Source organism: Motacilla alba, chromosome 3 (genome assembly GCF_015832195.1).
Source record: "Motacilla alba alba isolate MOTALB_02 chromosome 3, Motacilla_alba_V1.0_pri, whole genome shotgun sequence".
NCBI lineage: Eukaryota > Metazoa > Chordata > Aves > Passeriformes > Motacillidae > Motacilla > Motacilla alba.
Genome location: NC_052018.1, coordinates 5,521,692 through 5,541,815, shown reverse-complemented (window position 1 = coordinate 5,541,815; position 20,124 = coordinate 5,521,692). Strand labels below are relative to the sequence as shown.

Here is a 20,124-nt window from a genome sequence, read left to right as displayed (position 1 = left end):
GCCTGAGATGCAATTACTCTCATCCCCAGTTTCATCATACCACCTCGTGTGGGTCAGGATTGAAGTCAGATCATGGAAATGACTCCCATTAAAAAGCAAGCTATGAAGATTCAAAATAGTGGGGGCAGGAAGTTCTTGCACCATCTCTCCTGCCAAAGCTGGCACACATGGGATTACTCCCCTGAGTGTAGCCGGGTAGATAAGCAGAAGTAAAATGGTCATTATTGCATGGCCACCAGTTCAGTGGTGTCCATTTTGCTCCTGTCACGTGGGATGTGCTGCTCATGACAGCTACACCACTTAAATGGGATCTCATGGATCATCCTGACCATGATGGGGAGCCCAAAGAGCACTGCCTGTGATTCCAGCACATGCTGGGAGCTGAGGAAGGTAAATTCTTTCCTCTTTCCAGGGAAAAAAAAATCAGTAAGACCCATAGTTGTGTTCCTCTCCGTATTTTTCAGGAGGCTCTTGGCTTGCTCAGGGTGGTACCTACTGGCTTTGATGGACCTTGTCTGGGAGAAGGGCAAATTCTGGGATTTCCTGCTTTCCAGCTGGCCCAGGGTGATGACTGAGATTGGATATTGTCTCTTGAACAGCTCTACATTAAAACAAATGTAGTGGCTTCACTTGTCTGTCTTTTATAGGTTGGAAGAGACACTGGTGCTGCTCCCAGCATCCACAGAGATCAAAGGTATGAAATTGGACTCCATAGCAAGGGGTTTTGCAGATCGTTTTTCAGGATCATTCAATGAGGGTTTGAACCTCCCAAGTTTCACTTAATTCTTCATAACTGAATAAAACCAAAAATTCAAAGTGAAACTCAACCCAGAAATCCACATTCAGCTTGGATTTGGATGGAAACCAAAGGAAATCATTTAATCCCAACATGGTTTCTACCAGAAGCTCTGCTTTGGTCTGGGTTTGGTTGAAGCTCAGCTTTTGCTTCCCTTTGCTGAATAGTTCATGTAAACTATGGGATAAGAAGAAACAAATTCAGGAAATACTTGTGTATTTTCCTTTAACGGTTAAAAAATATCCCCTGAATTCTATCAAACACATCAGTACCATGGAACCAGAAAATACATCAGTCCAAACTCGCTGTAAATTAGAAAGAAGAGAAATTTGCCACTGTTTATCTTCGACACAAGTACAGATACTCCAGCACTGGAAGAACTTGTATTTGTAGCCTGCATTTTTTCCCCCATAGGTGGGGAAAAAAAGATAACTTTAGAAAAGATTATTTGATTTGATAAATAGAAATGAAAGGCTTAATTAATGCCATAAACAAGCTTTCCTCTCACTTTTACAAAGTCTGAAGGAAGCAAAAGTAGCAGATTTGCTGCTACAAGAGACTTGGAGGATGTTTTCCCCAAGATCACAAAAATGATGGTATTATACAAATGTCATGTTGGGCAACAGGCTTCGAGTGATTAAGGACAAGCCTAATTATTATCTTATTTAATGGATCATGGCAATGAAAAATCTGTTAAATAGGAGGATGGCAGGACTGTTCAGATAGTACATGATAAGTGAATAATGGGTATGGAAAATAGATATTTCTTATTTTAGTATATGTTTGTGTAAGTCTGTGTAAGGCTTGTCTGGCTCACATCCTCTTGACCATGAGAATGTGGAGCTTCATAGGAAGGGACAAGAAACCATAATTAATGCTTATGGCATGAGCAGTTTTTTAGTTCAGCCAACAATTAGAGGCAGCCTGAACTCAGAAGATGAAGTTCTTGCTCCTCCAGGCTCACAGATGAATTGGGGTCTGTAGATCTGGATTATTCAAGGGCAGGTTGGACAGGCCTTGGAGCAACTTGGGATAGTGGAAGGTGTCCCTGCCCATGGCAGGGGTTGGAATAAGATATCTCTAAGGCCCCTTCCAGCTGAAACCATTCTGTGATTCTGTGATACTACTGTAAACTGGTATTCCCCCTTAGGCATTCTGGGTGGTAAAAATACTTGTTTACAGAGATTGGGGTAGGATTGTTACTTCACAGGGAGCGCTGGGCATCTGCAAACTGTGTGCTTGGCAAACTCACGCCCTGGAGATATTTCATGGAAATTCCACTCACTGGTTTTTTGGTTGTTTCTCCACAAATTCCTCGTTAATACATTCTCCACTAATAAATCTTTTCATTGCTCAACCAGCTCTGCAGAAAACAAAAGTACTGTTTGGAGTGTGTTTGATTGCAACATTTCTTTCTACAATAAAGTTGGAAGGAGCTTGGCAAAGTAAAATCCTCCACTGGGATTGGATCCCCTTGAAAAGACTCAAATTAATTTTGCTGTTGCCATGATTTGATTAGATCTTGTTGCACATGTGGTTGAGCTTCAAAACAGAGATTTATATCTGTGCAGCTAACCTGTGCAACAGCACTTGTTGCTCCTTTTAACTTTATTTAATACATTGAATGAAGTACATAAGCATATTTTAAAGCATGTAAAAAAGTAAACCTAAGGAAAATGTTTAAAATACTGACTCACACACATGATGTTTTGTGCTTCTCTTCTTACACTGTCTACAAAAACATCATGTGTTTTGGCCAGGCCATTGTCAGAACAGACAGAGATTAATTACTGCAGCCATTTGTTCTGTTACAAAAAAGATAAAAATAACTCATGAGTCATGATAACAGTGAACACTGTGGAGCCAAATCCTGCATCTTTATTTGCCATTTTCTAGCCTCAGTGTAGAAGAAGAGATGATTTTGAGAAATGACCCGACAGTATCCTTAGTCCCTCTGTGGCGTTTGCGCAGCCAGGGAAGCCAGTGCCTGGCATTGCCTTTAGGGACACGTAGACGTGGCTCAGGGGAGGCTGTCCTGAGTGAGCCCACACTTCACATCCTGGGTCTAGAGAGACATTGAGGGGCTGGAGCGTGTCCAGGGAAGGGAACGGAGCTGAAGAAGGGTCTGGAGCACAGGTGTGATGAGGAGCAGCTGAGGGAGCTGGGAAAGGGGCTCAGCCTGGAGAAGAGGAGGCTCAGGGGGGACCTTCTGGCTCTGCACAGCTCCCTGACAGGAGGGGACAGCCCGGTGGGGTCGGGCTCTGCTCCCAGAGAACAATGGACAGGACAAGAGGAAATGGCCCCAAGTTGCACCACAGGATGTTTAGAGTAGACATTTGGAAAAATTTCTTCATCAAAAGGGTGGTCAGACACTGGAACAGGCTGTCCAGGGTAGTGGTGCAGCCACCATCCCTGGAAGCATTCAGAAATTGTGTGGAAGTGGCACTGTGGAACATGGTTTTGTGGTGAACATGACTGTGGTGCTGGGTTGATGGTTGGGCATGATGACGTTAGAGGTCTTTTCCAACCTTCATGATTGTATGATTCTATAAAAATCCACAGGATGTGCTATAATAAGCATGAAATACATAAACATGACACAAGTGTCACCAGTGTGCTGGACCCAGGGTCTGTGTTGTGTGCTCCCTTTGCAGCATGCATTCCTAGCAGGGGCCAGGGCAAATTTCTGACATAGTTATCATCCTGGGAGAACCAGTTTAATAAGGTCATGGGCATAATCCATGCAAGAGACAAGGATAGGTGTGGCTTAGTTTCCTGGCATAGATCATAGAATCATTGAATCATAAAATTATAGCATTATAGAATATCCTGAGTTCTAACAGGCCCACAAGGTTCATTGAGTCCAGCTTTTGTCCCTGCACAGGACAAACCCAACAATCCCATCCTGTGCCTGAGAGCATTGTCCAAATGCTCCTTGAGCTCTCTCAGGTGTGGTGCTGCGACCACTCCCTGGGGAGCCTGTTCAGTGCCCAGCTACTCCCTGGCTGAAGAACCTTTTCCTAATGTCCAGCCTAAACCTCCCCTAACTCGGCTTTAGGACATTCCCTCAGGTTCTGTCAATGATCACAACACAGAAGAGATCAGTGCCTGCTCCTCCTCTTCCCCTCATGAGGTCTCCCCTCAGTCTCCTCTGCCCAGGGCTGAACAGACCAAGTGTCTCAGCAGCTCCAGACGTGGCCATGTCCTGCACAGAGCTCCCTGTGACCTCAGAGCCAGCAAGCAGGGAGCAGCTCTGGACTCCACACCCAGGCCTGAGGACTGCTCAGATATTTTTCATTTAACAGTGACTGGACCTAATAAACAAAGACAAATCTGACTGAAGTCTCCCAACCTCTTCCTTGAAGTACTCTTGTCTGTCTGGCCTGGGAAGAGGTGAAGAGAAGTTGAGTGCCTTGTTGCTACAGTGCAAAATCAGGCAGCTGCTGGTCCAGGCACTGCTCAGCAGCAGAGAGTTATGATTATGATGATTCTCTTCTAGCTGTGCTTGTCCCTTCCCTTGTTTTTTATTGGGCCAAGTTCTCTGTTGAGGAGCTTGAGCCAGAGATGGCCAAAGACCAAATACGTCACCTGAGTCCCATCATCCCTGGGAGTGTGGTGATGCCAGACAGAAGGCATCTGAGGTCAGCCCTGCATGTGTTACATGAGCAGAGAAGTATCAGGACTCACTTTTTATTATTTTTTAAAAATTTTGCTGGCACACATCTTGTGTGTCAGGTCGTTCCTTCACACATGCACATGTGTGCACTTCATTACAGCTTCTTGTCTCCCTCCCTTCCTCCGCCTTGCCCTGCTTCCCTGCAGTATCCTCCTTCCACCCTGGGGCTTGGAAGCTGTGCTCAGCCTCTGCAGGAAAACTGCTTCCAGCTGTGTGCTGTGACAGGCTCCCAGCCGCTGTGCAGCTGTTCCCGGGCTCCTGCTCCCCAATCCAAGGGGATGGGTGGGGAAGGGCTGATCCGTGCTGCTGACTGCCTTCTGAAGCAGTTGCCTGACTCTGGGTTTGGAGCCCACCCTGTGCCTGAGAGCACTGTCCAAATGTTCCTTGAGTTCTGTCAGGTTTGGTGCTGTGACCATTCCCCTGGGATTCCTCTTCAGTGTTCAGCCACCCTCTGAGTGAGGAACCTTCTCCTAATATCCAACCTAAACCTCCCCTGACAAAACGTGAGGCCATTCCCTCGGGTCCTGTCACTGGTCACCAGTGAGGAGATCAGTGCCGTGCCTGCCCCTCCTCTTCCTCTCCTGAGGCAGATGTAAACGCTGTCCTTGTGGGTAGGAAGGTGCCTCCCACCCAGCTGATGTCTCTCAACCTCTCCCGGCCATGCCACAATTTGTGGTCACTTTTTGCTCGGTGCTTCCAAGGCCATGTGTCTGCCTGGCCCAAGTTCCTCCGTGAACCCTTGTCCTTTTGGCTGATTCAGCAGTTTTTTCAATTACAGTCACAGCCACATGGGCTTGGCTGTGCTCCTGCCATGCCTCGTTCCTGCTGGAAGAAGGGGAGGCAGGCAGACGTTTGTGCATTCTCTGGTGATGCACAATCCCCGTCCTGTGGTCACCGGGTAACTGTAAAATTAAATCAGATCCTTGCTGTTAACCAAAAGGCATCTGCAATGAAAGGAAGTTAAATGCAGAGCTGGAGGGGTTGTTCTGCTGCTAACAACACATTACAGGACCTGCTAGGAAATCAAATTCACTGTTCTGTCCTCGCCCACATGACTAAGTTCACCCCCAGCTTAATGTGATTTAGGATTACGTGGGATATTTTATACTGATTCTAGGTTCAAGGACCTTTTTTTTTTTTCCTCTGGACTTTGGTAACATTGCCATTATTAATGACATATCAAATGGCCATAAGTTGCACCACAGGGGAGGTTTAGAGTAGACATTTGGAAAAATTTCTTCATAGCAAGGGTGGTCAGACACTGGAACAGGCTGCCCAGGGCAGTGGTGGAGTCACTAACCCTGGAAGTATTCAGAAATTGCGTGGATGTAGCACTGTGGGACATGGTTTAGTGGTGAACATGATTGTGGTGCAGGTTGGATTTAATCTTAGAGGTTTTTTCCAACCTTAATGATTCAATGATTTTATAAAATCCAAAGGATGTGCTATAGCAAGCATGAAATAAATAAAATATTTTTTCCCCTTCTGTATAATTCTTCCATGAGGTAGAAAGTGGCTAGATACTCCCATCTTTCTCTCTAGAGACCATTCAGGAAGCCAGAGACAAAAAATTCTGCCTTCACCAGAATTTGGATGTTTTCCAGGCAACACAGTGATGCTGGGGGCTTGATCTCTGGGACTGGCAAAAGTGTGACCAAAGGTCCAGACCTTCCAATCCATGCCTGGGCTGAAAGTCTGGCATCTCTCCCAGAAAGGGGGGGGATGCACTTTGTCATAGCGAAATGACACAGTTGTGTGACTACAATCTGCTGCAACAGGGACAGAAACTGCTCAGGGCCCTCTAAAGCAATGCCCAACCATTTATTATGTCGGGTGAAAACACCTCATGGGTGTTCCCACCAAACTGCTGTTCCTGGTTTTGTCTTGTTTTCTTCTAAACTTGAAACAAGATGATCAGCACTGTCTCTTTTCAGCTAAAGCACCCAATAAAAAAACCTGGAGGTCACTGTTGGAGCCAGGATGAGCTAAGGATGTAGAAGCAGCGGTTTGGAGGGAGAATATCTTTGAATAAACCAGCTGGAACAGGGAGGTGAATTTCAGAGTTCAGGGTCTTGCAAACATCTGTGTTCTCCACCTTTCTAATGAAAGACCCTACCTCTTCCCAGACCCTTGGAAGAGCTTTGCAGGAGCATAGATCAAGGAGGGAGAAGCCTGTTCTGTGCTAGAGATTGATTTGGTTCAGTCAGAATCAAGAAAAAAAGTGGGGGAACACAATCTAAGGAATAATTTAACTTTTATTTATAGTTATTTTATGGTCTGCCATGGAGCCTAATTAATGTGGTCACTAAACTCACTTTTATTTTAAGACCCAGCAACAGTAATGGCCCTGCCCAAGCCCTAAGATAATTCATGAACAATTATAGATAAGAGAGAGACAGCTTTGAAATCAATGTTTTACACAAGAGCCAGATATTACAAAGATCAATGCAATAATTAAGTTTTTAAAAAAATAAATATATCATACAGTTGAATTACTCCAGAGGTGCCTTTGTGTCTGAGGTTCAACCAGTGGATTCTTTTAATCAGAATTAGTTCTGGAATAGATTTTGCTGGCTATGGAGCTAAAAATGTAATCCTGGCTGGCTCATTCAGCTTTATTAAGCATTCATGACTATTTTTCAAAAGAGGATCTCTTTCTTCTCCTCACAGAAAGGCTCATCAAATATAGAGAGGAGAGGAGAGGAAAGGAAATCTCAGCTCCATTGAAGCTGAAGCCAAATCTCCCATTGAATTCACTGGGGCCAGCCACAGTCTCACCTAAGCTGCATAACACACTTAAAAATGCTACTGGCCTGATAATTATACAAAATAGACCCCACATTTCTGTCCTGGGAGGAGAGAGGGAGAGGGAGGAGAAGAGGGGAACCTAACACACACATCTGTCTGATCCTGTGAGGCATTTACCAGTAGCATGTACTTGGCAAAAGATGTGATGTATGAAGTGAATAAATAACAAAACAGTCTGTGTTGCCTTGTGTTGCAATTCCTAAATGCTTTCGATGCACATAAATGATTCTAAAAGATGAACTTGCATTTCCTTTGAGGAATCCTTGAGGAATCCAAACACATCAGCACCGCGGTTGTGACTTGGAAACCTGAAAGTCATCGAATGAGGCAGACCCTGTCTAATCTGATCTGTGAAAAACTTTTGACTCGAAAGCAAGACTTTCCTAGCACTGACACCAAGGCATCTCTCAATGAATCACAGTAAACGCAGACAACACCCCCCAACAACTGGCGAACAATCAAACCCGCTATGAGTAATCACACCAGCAGCAGAATCGATGCTGTAAAACACTGCCATACCCACTTCTTTACCTTTTCACCTACTGTGTGCATCACAGTCATGCCTGAGGCACCAGGAATTGGTTAAAGCCACCTCATTTAAATACATAAAAAGCTAATGAGGCTTGCTGGAGGGGAGATGACTCACATAAAGGCCTGCATGCAACCAAAAAAGTGAAGCTCCTCTTTTTTTTTATGCACAGCTACTCCCCTTTGCTTCAACATTATTAAAGTCTCAAAAGTGCTTAGTGTGGAACTTTCAGAGGGTGAGACAATTGCCTGTACTTAGTGGAGATACAGGGCTGCATTGGCTTAGATATGTGTCAAATGTGCCTTTTGAAGTCTTTTTCAGGGTCTGATCTCACTCCTAATGTCAGTGCCAGTCTTCAAGATCAGCAGAACCAGGTATCTTTTTGTTGGTAAGGAAAGGTAGAAACTGGAGCCCTGGAAAGGCAGAGCACACAGGTCTGGAATCAGTTACAGGGACACTGCTTTGAGATGAGTATCTGGCTATTTTTCAATGAGCTTTTCACTCAGGAAAATGGGGGAAGTGCTATTTGATACTGCACTTTTAAATCCTGCTTGGGAGACAGGTGTTGCTTTGAACCCACATTATGGAAGATAACTGCAAGCTGGATTCCAGAGATGAATGTGAGGCAGATTAAGTCCAGACCACAATAATCTCTCTTCTCCAGCAACATCACTGACCGAGGATACTGAAGGCAAGCCAAAGTTCACACACTGGTTTATGATACTGTTAGCAAGTCTGCAGCCAAAACAAAAGTTCAAACACGGGTTTTTATGCATTTTATTTAGAAATCTATGTTCAGGCCATGATGACAAAAAACAATGAATTTCCAGAGTTTTCATCAGGGGCGCAGATCCAGCTGAGTGTCAGAGGACCTAATTGTGGGTAGTTACCTCACGTCAGCTACTGGCCCTGGAGTACCCAGCCCATGTTTCACACTCACTTTCGGCAGACAATGAAGTGGGACATCCTCTGACAGAAGCAATCACAGAATCATTAAGGTCGGAAAAGACCTCTACTATCATCAAGCCCAAACATTAACCCAGCACTGCCAAGCCCAAAGCTAAAGTCTCTAAGCACCACATCTACACGGTTTTTGAACAGGGGTGGTCGCTGCTCCACTTCCTCGTGCAGCCCATTCCAATGCCGGTACACCCTTTCAATGAAGAAATGTTTTTCCAATATCCAATTTAGTCCTTCTTGTTGTAATCTGGGGCTATTTCCTCTTGCCTTATCACTGGTTACCAGGGAGAAGAGCCTGCCCACCGCCTGGCTGCCTACTCCTGCAAGGGAGTTGTGGAGAGCTAGAAAGTCCCCCCTAAGCCTCCTTTTCTCCAGGCTGAGCCCCCCCAGCTCCCTCAGCTGCCCCCTTGTGCTCTAGACCCTTCCCCAGCTCCATTGTCCCTCTTTGGACACTATTCTGCCCGACTTCCACCTTCACTTGCACTTCCTACCTGGAAACGTGGCCCAACTCACGTCTGCTCTGTACAGGGGATTGGACAATCAAGCTGAATGAACATATTTTAACCCAAATGTGCTGCCCCAATGCTTGTTTTAGCAAACAAGGGTGCAAAAGGCAAACAAGCAGCAACAGGCAAAGACAAGATGCTCCTGTTGGCACTGGAAGTGTCTTTTTAAGGCAGCCAGAGAGCTCTGGTGTGTCTTGGCCACTGCTGGCTGCCGTGACTAATTACAGTATTACACAGTGCTTTTTTCTCTGGAGATTTGCCAGGTTTGGAAGAGCTGGCTTCAGCTCTGTTGGATTTCTCACAGGGAACCTCCTGTGCCTCTGAGGAGTCTCCCCCTTACCCCGAGCTCACGATCTCTGTTATCTGTTGGGTATGGATGAGACACCCAGCTGTTATAATTTAGTCCCCTTGGCTTTCCCAGGTACCGGAATCCAAGTCAATTGAAGTAAATGACAGCCTTATCAACTCCACGGACTTTGAAGCAGGCTCCAGCTATGGGATTGATCCAACACGTAAATGCCAAGTCTGATTCCAGGAAGGGAGGAAAATCATCAGCTGAAATTATTTAAAGGCTTGCAGATCTATTTTGGCATGCTGAATGGAAATTGAGGAATTTCTCGGGGAGAATGTTAAATAATTCTCAAAATAATTGTTAACACACACAGCACAGCCCCCATCCCACCTCTGTCACACAGGTTAGAGCTTCCCCACTGTAGTGAAATGTTCAAAAGTTTGCATTGTTTATGGTTATACTTATTATTGTTCTTTGAAAGAAAGATCAAATCAGTGGCCGGCTTCAGAATTTTAAAATAAAAATTTGTTGTCAAGGTGTGCTGGTCGCTCTATGTCCAACAAACATCTGCATTTGGCTACAGAGCCATTTAGAAAGAGATTCAGGGAGTGCTGCTCAGGACATAAACTGGGCCAAAGCCCAAGAAATAGATCTGGCAAGCCTGAGCTCCATCATCACCTGCAGCTGGAAGCACTGACATCTACCAGCATCCAAATTTGCTTAGACAGATTTCCTGAGCACTCCTGTTTAAGATCCCACACCTGAATGACCTCAGGATGTTTTTTCCAGGCTCTGCTGCTCCATTCACACCATTCTGGAACCAACAAATGTACAGAGCACCCTGTGTGAAGGTTTTGGGTTAATTTCAGCAGATCTATGACTGGCTGCTCTAGAGCAGTCAGCTGAGGGCAGGTAAAAAGCTAAAGCAGGGCACAGGAAAGCTCTAAGTAAGGAAAGAGACTTTATTAGTTTTCTTTCATTACTGAGATAAAACTTCAGGACAAAAACTCTAACTAAAGACAGGGAAAACTGTGAACTTGCTTAAGTGTTGTGTGAACAAACTGTACTGCAGAAACACAGAGAAAACCTCCTGCAGGTACTTCTCAAATAGAACCACCTCGTGCCTGCTGCAATTAATGACTGGTTAATTGCATACATTTCAAGAAAGAAAAGTCTTTTGTGACTGATCAGTCCTTCTGAATTTTTCATTTAAACAATTTAAGGCAGAGTTGGAATACCTGTCTAGCTCCAAAGCTGTCAAAAATACAGGGCACATCAAAGAGGCTCTGCTGCAGCCCTAAAAAGAAAAGAAACAATTGTAGTTGTGGTATTGGTAAACCTACAAGGGTTTCTCTGTTAATATCTCCAGCTACCACACAACCACAAGAACTGACACGATATGCCATGATTTTTCCTTTTGGGTATAACCGTCCAAGCTAAAATACCCCATATGCTACAAGATTGATGCTTAATACTTCATTCCAGATGTGTTCTGGCTTAGTTAAATATTTAACACATTTCTAGAAGAATGTAGTCTATAATTGCATTAATACTTCAGAAGAATGATGTCCTGGTGAGTAAAGAGAAAGCTATTCCAAGGCTGGCTGTGTCCCTATTCCTGTCAGTGACAGCAAGACTCACCCAAGTTACATTTAAAAAAATCTGATAATCACTAATCTCCATGTGTTCTCTAACAACATTTTCCAAAGCCTAAGCAAAGTGACACTGCAATTTGATAAAATTCCAGACAGCAAAATCCCCATTTAAATTTCAAATATATCCAAGCAAAATTGCATGATGCAGGTTACTGGATGTATTTAATTGCTGAATTTTGTGCTATTAGCAACAGTTTTGCTGTTTTCCTTGTGCCTTTCCACAAGCCACAGCTCAAAAGACCTAAAGCATAGGCACATTCCCACCTTTCTGTAATTCTATCCTTACCCTTCAAGACAAAGCAATGAGACACTTAAATCCTGTTGGGATGAGATGAAAGGAGGAGAAAACACAGAGCTTCTTTCCTACCCCACACCATGGGCAACAAAGCAGCAGATGATTTATAAAAATTAATACTTGGAAAATTTAACAGTACATTTTTTACTGAAACCTATGGTTCCATTAGGCATTAGGCCATACTGGGTGTCTTTATTAAATTTATCCCTGTATGGGTCTAGGATGGGGAGATTATGCCAGTATGACCATTAGAGCACCTAGATAAAGCTGGGAGGGTTTATTCACAGGCACAGAGAAGAGTTGCGAACATAGTATTTATTATCTGGACATCAACTATCCTGCACAGGTAATTCCTATTACAAATCAGTCATGGAAAATAAAGGCGGCAGCAGCAGGGGGAAGGGAAGACCAGAAAAACAAAGGAGGGCTGGGATATGTGAAGATTCAATTGTAGTTAAAAGACAGACATTATTACTTCATTGTTTTTTAACATTCCAGATTTATTCAAAAGACATTATTCTGCATGTATCTTACAGGTCTTAAGACTGGTAAAACACTAGGAATAACGTGATAACCCTAGCAAATGCAGACATGGCTAAAATCATACCAGAGTGATTTTTCTTTTCTTTCAATAAAATTCTGGACATTTCAATCCCACTTTTAACACTGGCCAGAGCTATTCATACCTAGAGCATCTGGAATAGTCCACTGAAGGAACAAAACTTGACAAGATGGAAACAGCAGACTACACTTGATTTCTGCAACTGCTGGCAAAAGCTGCTGGAGAAGTATCTGCACACTTTAAAAATGTTACATCAGTGACAGATGGAATTTTGTGCTCTAATACTTTGCTTGAAAAGTCTCTTTATCCAACATGAAGTCAGCAAATCTCTGCTGGAGCTCCTTTTCTCTCTCCTGCTGTCGCTGCACATCTTCCTTCAGACACTGTAAGGAAAACATCATTAAACAACCAGTCAGTCACTTTTCCACCAGTCACACCCATGAAGATCATTACCAAAGGCTGTATTTTAGTTTCTCCAGAGGAAGAGCTCAGAATTAAGACAGAACATTGCTGAAATTACTTACTTTAAATATAAATGTAAAACAGAGCAGTGGATATAAAGCATCAAGAATCACAGTTATCTTATTTCAAATGTCAGGTAGCTCACCCTGTTTTTGACAGCAGCTAAGATCAAATGCTTCAAAAGGAGAGATTTCAAATTGGAACCTTGCCATTTACTAAAAACAGGTGCTATTAGCAGCTATCAAGTGATTTAATATGTTTTAACTGTTATCTTTCACTAAATCAATCATTTCTGAGTTTGTAGACACATCTATCAGCATTTCTACATCATCTTCACAAAATCAGTTTAAGGAACTGATGCGTTTTATCTTTTTTTAGCAAGTGGTTGAGAATATCTAAGCCACAATGGAAGCCTCTGTTCTGAAGGAAAACCACATTAAAATAAAAATTGTGCTCAGGTGAACTTGTATTCCTTGGAAAGAAAGGCTGGTACTGGTTCAAACCTGAGTCTTGATTAAGGGTTGTCTCATTAGCTGAATAAAAGGAGAATATCCTGGAGATCCTTAAACTAAGAAAAGTGGCTCCAAGGTAGTAATTTCAGGTATATTCCAGCATTTAGTCTGCTAGCTTTTAAGGAAGAAGGAGATTTTAGACAAGTTTTACATTTACCCAAAGCTCTAATAGTAATTAAAACAAACCAAAACAGAAACAAACCAAATCAAGAGAGAGATGGAACTTGTGCTGATATGCATTGCAGAAGACTTATAAAATAAACCACACAAGGAAATAAAAAAACCCCAAAGTTAAAGAACACACTGCCAGATTAGTCCCAGCCTCTAATATGTGTATGACAGAATCTTTGATATTGAAGTAAAAGACAGATGAATCTGGTAACAGCCAAAAGTATAGTTTTAAGAGAGCATTAAAAACTTGATACCAACTCAGGCTGTAAAGGTCAGAGCTCATGCCTTGTAAAAACATCTTTTCCACAAGGTGCCTGTGTGTGACCTCAGGTATTGGATTTTGGAATCTCACCTCCAGCCTCCGCGGGATGGCAGCATCCTCGTGTTTCTTCAGCTCCTCAAAGGTCCGCAGCTCCAGGTGGGCCTGCTCGATCTGGTCCCACAGATCATTCAGCTGCTTGATGAGCCCCATTGCTCGAGACTGGTAACCACCAAGAAGGATCTTCAGCTTCTTCTCCATCTTGGCAGCCCTCTTGGCTTCAGTGGTCATGTGGCCTCTGTTGATCTGCCAGAAGGAAACCAAGAGTTGTTTTAGTTACCCAGAATTCAAAAGTCAAGAGGAAAAAAAAAGTAAAAATGTATCTGTGGAATGGTGTTGAGTTAATCAAGTTCTTTGATTTCTATTAAAATAATCATACTGCACATTTTACAACAATCTAGACTTCTGGATTAAAATCTTTATAAAAGACATAATGCATCTCTAAAATTGTAATCCAGACAAAATCCATAAACAGACAAATGACACAAATTACAAAATTCTGTCACCTGGGACACAACACCAATAGTTGAACATATTCGTGTTAATATGTTATAAATGTCATATAAAACATTTATAAATACCAAAGGTAACAGAAGTCTTTGTGTATTTTTCCATCTGGGGTAAAATTAAATGAGCACTAAAAGAAGGAAATATCCATCAGAATTTTTAAAGGCACCAAAGAAAACTTTAACACTGAATTCCAATCACAAATGGCCTAAAGATGAAGACTAGATTACATGAAATATTTGGAAGAAATTGTTCCCTGGATGGGGAGGATGGGGAGACCCTGGCACAGGTTGCCCAGAGCAGCTGTGGCTGTTCCATCCCTGGAAGCGTCCAAGGCCAGGTTGGACAGGGCTTGGAGCACCTGGGATAGTGGAATGTGTCCCTGCCATGGCAGGTGGTAGAATGAGAAGATTTTTACAGTCCCTTCCAGCCTAGGCTATTTTATGATCCTTTGAATCCAAGAAAGAACACAGGCATCTACCACTGAGCACCTCTGTGGAGCAGTGCAACAGCTCACATCTCTGAACAGGGACATAAGGTTCCTTGTTGAGGCTTTTTTAATGCTTCTTAAAAAAAATAACCCAACAAAACAAAATCTTTTTATTTTAAAGGACTGTGTGAAGACTGCCAAGCTCAAGAAAAATTTGAACTTCTCATATTTTGATTTTTGCTACACTTAATATTATATTAGTGCAGAACATAAAATATGATATGAAAGTTTCTTAAGTATTAAAATATAAAAGACTAATTCAGAACCACAGACCATTGGTCTGAATCACCAATCTTTGCCTTGTTTCTTTAAAAATCAAAGCTTTGCTGGTGAATGTTCTCACATACAAAGAAATTACCAATAATCAACCAAAATGCAGCACTTTTTCATTGCTACAATTACCCAATATCTCATTTATTACCAATGAAACAGAACTCCTTTGGGGAAGAACTACTGAAGAGGGATCTGCCCTTCACAGTGATAACCACAGTCAGCCATCACAGTCTCACACACCAAGCTACTGCAAAGTGCATTTCATCAGCCTTCCAACTGTACTGAAGTACCCTCTGTTACACAGCTGCAGGTTTCTGTAACGTGCCCTCCTACTCCTTAACAATTTATTCACTCATTTAGAACAGTTTTAGTTGCTGGTGCAGAGATAAACAAAGTGAATGGTCATGGGAGCAAACTGTTAATGGGTGAGTGAAAGAGAAATTTGACTTTCTGAGCTGTCTAGTTTGCTCCTGGGGAGAGCGATGCAGACTGCTACGCTTTTCAAACTCTGTTGGCAATGTAGACTTAAGCTATGCCCAAGGTGCTTTAAGCATACAGAAAGGCGCCTCTTTTTCAATATTTATATAAATCTAGAGAAAATTAAATAAATAGATTAGGGATTTGTGAGGATACTTTCTGATGGAAAAGTATGAAAGCTTTAAATGTCTTCATTGGTAAATAATATGCTATTACTGCAACAACAAATACAGCTGTGCGGTCAATGAACTATTTTCCAATTACTGTTTCTTGGATGAAAAATGTGTGCTGAGCACCACTGACATTTAGAGATCATGGAATAGATGGATGCACAGGCAAACAGAATTTTGTTTGTAACAGAGACCTAATGTAACAAAGACCAACTGTCCATGTTGCTCCCAGCATTACAGACAATGTAGAGTGTGGCTGGCATGAAATGAAACTCCTATCACAATGTCACTTTTTAGAGCAGGCTAAAAAAGACCATTTAGACAAGTTCCACTGTTCTGTCATCCTGAGTGAACATCTTATTCTTTACTGTGAGGGTGAGGCCCTGGCAGAGGTTGCCTAGAGATGTGGCTGTCCCATCCCTGGAAGTGTCCAAGGCCAGGCTGGATGGAGCTCTGGGCAGCCTGGTCTGGTGGAAGGTGTCCCTGCCATGGCAGGGGGTTGGAATGAGCCGAGCTTGAAGATCCCCTAAGCCAAACTATTCTGTGATTCCATGATCTCTCAACAACCTAATTTTCTAACAAAATGTTAAACACTGAGTACCCGAGGGCATAAATACAGTTATCAGCACTATCCCCACCACACAGAAAAGAGACTGGATTAGGGCACTGTGGTCACAAGCCCTGAATTATCCCCATGCTCCAAGTAGCACGACCAGCAGTGGCAGAACTGACTTGGTCTCACACTTTTACACTCTTCAGTTGGGATTTACTTTGCTGGGCTTTAGACATCAACATCTGAGTTTGTCACAGGAGATCTTTCTGTCATCAGGAGAGAAACTGGCAACTCCAGGGCATGGCTCATCTGATCCAGGGCCTTGGAACAAGATTAAACACCTCAGTGAAGGGCTCTTCACCGACAGGGATGGGAGCACAAACTGTCTGTTTAGACACTGTTATCCAAGACCAGGTAGATCAATCCCATCCCAAGTGTGTATTATCTTAAAGTGTCAGCTATAATAAAGCATTTTTAAATTTAAAGCTTCTAACAAAGCCAGTTCAAGTCTGATACTTATTATAGTATTAGACCCTGATTATTTAAGCACTGTTGAAATTTTCAGAGAATTGGACTTAATATTTCTGAGTTGGTCTGGATATTGGACTCTTAACTACTAGAGCTCCTCAGGTTATATGTTCCTATATTGCTTTTCTAGTCAGGTCCTTGTCCCATCTTGGATTATCATAGGCCTCACTGCTAAGAAAAGACAAAAACAAGAAGAAGAAAAGAAAAAAGCCTCCCAAGTTTCTAAAACCAGAAATAACAGCCCTTTCTTCCTTCTCTGCTTAGGGAGAAATGTGAACACTCACCACCTTTTCCCCTCCCTTCCAACTACAAAATTTTAGGACCTACTAGAAGGTCAAAAGGAGGTCTCAGCTTTTGTAACAAATACTATTTATTAAAAATTGCTGACTGCTGCATTAGTGCCAACAACTGCATATAATTTCAGTTCAAGCTTCATAAAATTTTAAGGCTCAGATACCAAGCTAAAAATTCCAAGCAGTTATGAAGAGGTGTGTTTAAACAGTAGTCTACATTATTTGCTTAAAGCAAAGAAATAGATTTGAGTAAAATCTGACAACCATTTCCCCCTGAACCTACCCCTGAAAGAGTAAAGACATTTGAAAGATTTCTCCACTTATTTATTTTGTACTGTTCCTTGGCCAGCTTTGGTTCTGCTGACTTTTATACCGGCAACAGCAAAATGAGAACAGCATGTAGAGACACGGGGTAAGATGATATATGATGTTAAGGCAAGTGTGAGAGCTTCATCCCATCCCAAATCTCCGATGTAAAAGCTTCCCTCATGACTCGTAAAGTGGTGTTCAGTTTTCAGTACTGCACTAGAGAACCAAGGAAGAGAAACCAAAACAAGCGGCAGACAAAAGAGCAACAGACGTAACTAGAGGTTTATAAAACATGATCTAGAAAAGGGAGACAGACTGGAAAAGGAGGGTTTGATGGATTTGTTTTTCCTCAGCCTAACAAAAAAAGAGAAAAAGAAGAAAGACACAACACCCTGCTTTAAATACCCCAATGTTAATTGTGAAAAATTCATCTGTTCTTACCGCTACTGAGAAAGGAAGAGGGACTTAAATTTGGGAAGGAAATTTTAGATGTTAGTTGTAAGGTTTAACTAAGGACAACAAAGGACAGAGAAGGGCTCCTTATGAGAACAAACATCCACTGGGAAAGATTTAAGAAAAACTGACCCTGAGGAAGGAAGAGCTCAATTGCCTTAAAAACTGCATTTTCAGAATTCTCATCTCACCAGGTCTACTGAGGACACCCTTCCTCAGTTCCAAGGGTTTTTTGCTGTACTGACTGATTTGTTTTCCTTCCCTTTAATGTGGAGCTTCTGGTAATCCCTGAACAGCATTAAGCTCTCTTGTCTTTTAATTGATCTTCCTAATCACGCTGGATGGATTAAACAAACATGGAAGAAAAACTGCTCCATATTTAGAGCAGAGGCACAGTCAAAGTAAACCAACCTGTTCCGTGACCTTGGAGAATCAACATCATCACAAAGCTGCCTCGCTTGTGCAGAGAAATCCTCTGCCAGCTTCAGCTCCGCCGGCTGAGCAGAGTACTCCTGGAACATACATGGGACTACTCTAAACCTTACTGTAACTTCCTTCCTCACCTCAGACCCACACGTGGCCCTCCCAAATTCAGTTCTGCTGGCAGGAGATGGATTGACTTAATTGGAATGGCAGGTTTTTGAGCTTGGCTCGTGCTGGCTCAGCCGCAGTGTCTGGAGTGAGAGCGCTCAGCTCGACAGCAGCTTGTGCTCCAGGCCAGGCATTTCTAACCACTCCAGGGACAACAAGGACTCCCACCCTACAGAATCCTCTGGCTATGCTGGGGTCATCTGCCTTTACAAGCTTATGGTGCACTCAACAATAGTACGTTAAAAAAAAAAAAGTCATTAATTTCTCTACTCCAAAATGTTTTTTCACTTCCAAGCTCTTGGGCAGAATTCTCCACTTTCGGCTTGAAACACTGTTATATCCGTCTAGAGTTTGACCAGGCAAAACTCTCTGTAGAGCCCTGCCTGAGCTACCCTCAAGTTAATGAAAGGTAAGTCTACTCTGCTGGAAACTGAGGCTTGGAGTTAGCATCAAACCAAAATTGCATGTGCAGTGTAGAACAGTAAGGCCTCAACCTATTAAACAACATTAGCCGAGCTCATCAACTGAAACCACTCCATGGGCTTGACACAATCTCACACTTCTGCTGTGGCACTAAAGATCACAGAATCAGAGAACGGGTTGGGTTGGAAGGGATCTGAAAGATCAAATCATTCCAACCCTCCAGCCACGGGCAAGAACACCTACCACTAGACCACTAGACTAGGCTGCTCCAAGCCCAAGCCCAACCTGGCCTTGAACACCTCAGCTTCAGAAAGGTGCTCTACCTAATGTACGAGGGAGAATGAGGATCATGAAGTAAAGGTGCTGATCAGGATCACAGCAGTCAAAGAGGAACTGAGCTTGTAGCTGGTAAGACATGAAAAAGAAGAAATTCATTCTAATCGACTAGGATCACACTAAGTTTTTTATGGAAAGATTCACTTAAAAAAATCCTCAATTTAAGGCATTGCTGGTAAGCAACTACAACTTCCCAACAGAAACTAGACCACATGTTCAGAGCTTGCATAGCAATATAAAGCTGACTTTTCCCAGTTTAATAAGGGAGCCCCAGATAAACTCCTGTATTGTACTTTATCACACAGATCATGTACCATTATGGCTTACTGATACCTGCAGAACACTGTTCTCTCTACTCACAGCCAAATCTAATGACACAAGAGCATGCTCCCCCTGAAGTACGTTCGAGAAATTATAATGACTTGTCTTCAAACACCATGAGTAAAAACAATTCAGGGTATATGAAAAGCGAGTGTTCCTACAGGGGCTCACAGTATCCAACTAGAACTAGAATAATCTAGGAAAGTTACTGTGCAAGTTGGTAGTCATTGCTGATCTACAGCCATGACAATAAAGTCCACATTGAAGATTTTCATTGGAGAACTGCTTCTAAGACCAGCAGTTTTATGAGTGATACCCATGTATGATCCCTACAAAGAAAGGAGGTTATACTGAGGTGGGTGTCAGTCTTTTCTCCCAGGTAACAAATGACAGGATGAGAGGAAATTGCATCTTCAAATTGCATCAGGGTGGTTTACACTGGATAGAAGGAAAAAATTTTGTTATGGAAAGAGTTGCCAAGCATTGAAACAGGCTGAACAGGGGAGTGGTGAAGTCACCATCCTTGAAACTGTTCAAAAAATGTGTGGATATGGCATTTGAGGACATGGTTTAGAGGTGAACAAGATGGTGGGATAAGGCTGATGACTGGACTTGGTGATCTTAGAGGTCTTCCAAATTTAATGATTCAAGGATCCTATCTCAATCACAGCAGAAACATGTCTAGAAGAGCATAGTTTATGACAAAAAAATGAATAATTTATTTTTACTTAACTTTTTTGGAAATTCTACTACTCATTGGGAAAGAAAAACCCTGCATTAAGATCACAGCAACACCCCCAGAGGCCAAGAGCTTTGATTAACCACAAGCAAACACAGGTTACTGCAGTGTCTGGTGA

General features: G+C 42.7%; 1 protein-coding gene across 1 annotated transcript in view; it reads right to left on the bottom strand.

Moving 5' to 3' along the window:
* Positions 1–11,817: 11,817 nt before the first annotated feature.
* CDC5L (cell division cycle 5 like) overlaps positions 11,818–20,124 on the bottom strand; it is a 31,219-nt gene continuing 22,912 nt past the window's right edge. Inside the window, exons 15-16 of the mRNA XM_038132786.1 lie at positions 13,577–13,789; positions 11,818–12,462 (exon numbers count right to left, since the gene is read on the bottom strand). Coding sequence (XP_037988714.1) covers positions 12,358–12,462; positions 13,577–13,789 — 318 coding nt within the window. The 3' untranslated portion in view covers positions 11,818–12,357. The remainder of the gene's footprint in view (positions 12,463–13,576; positions 13,790–20,124) is intronic.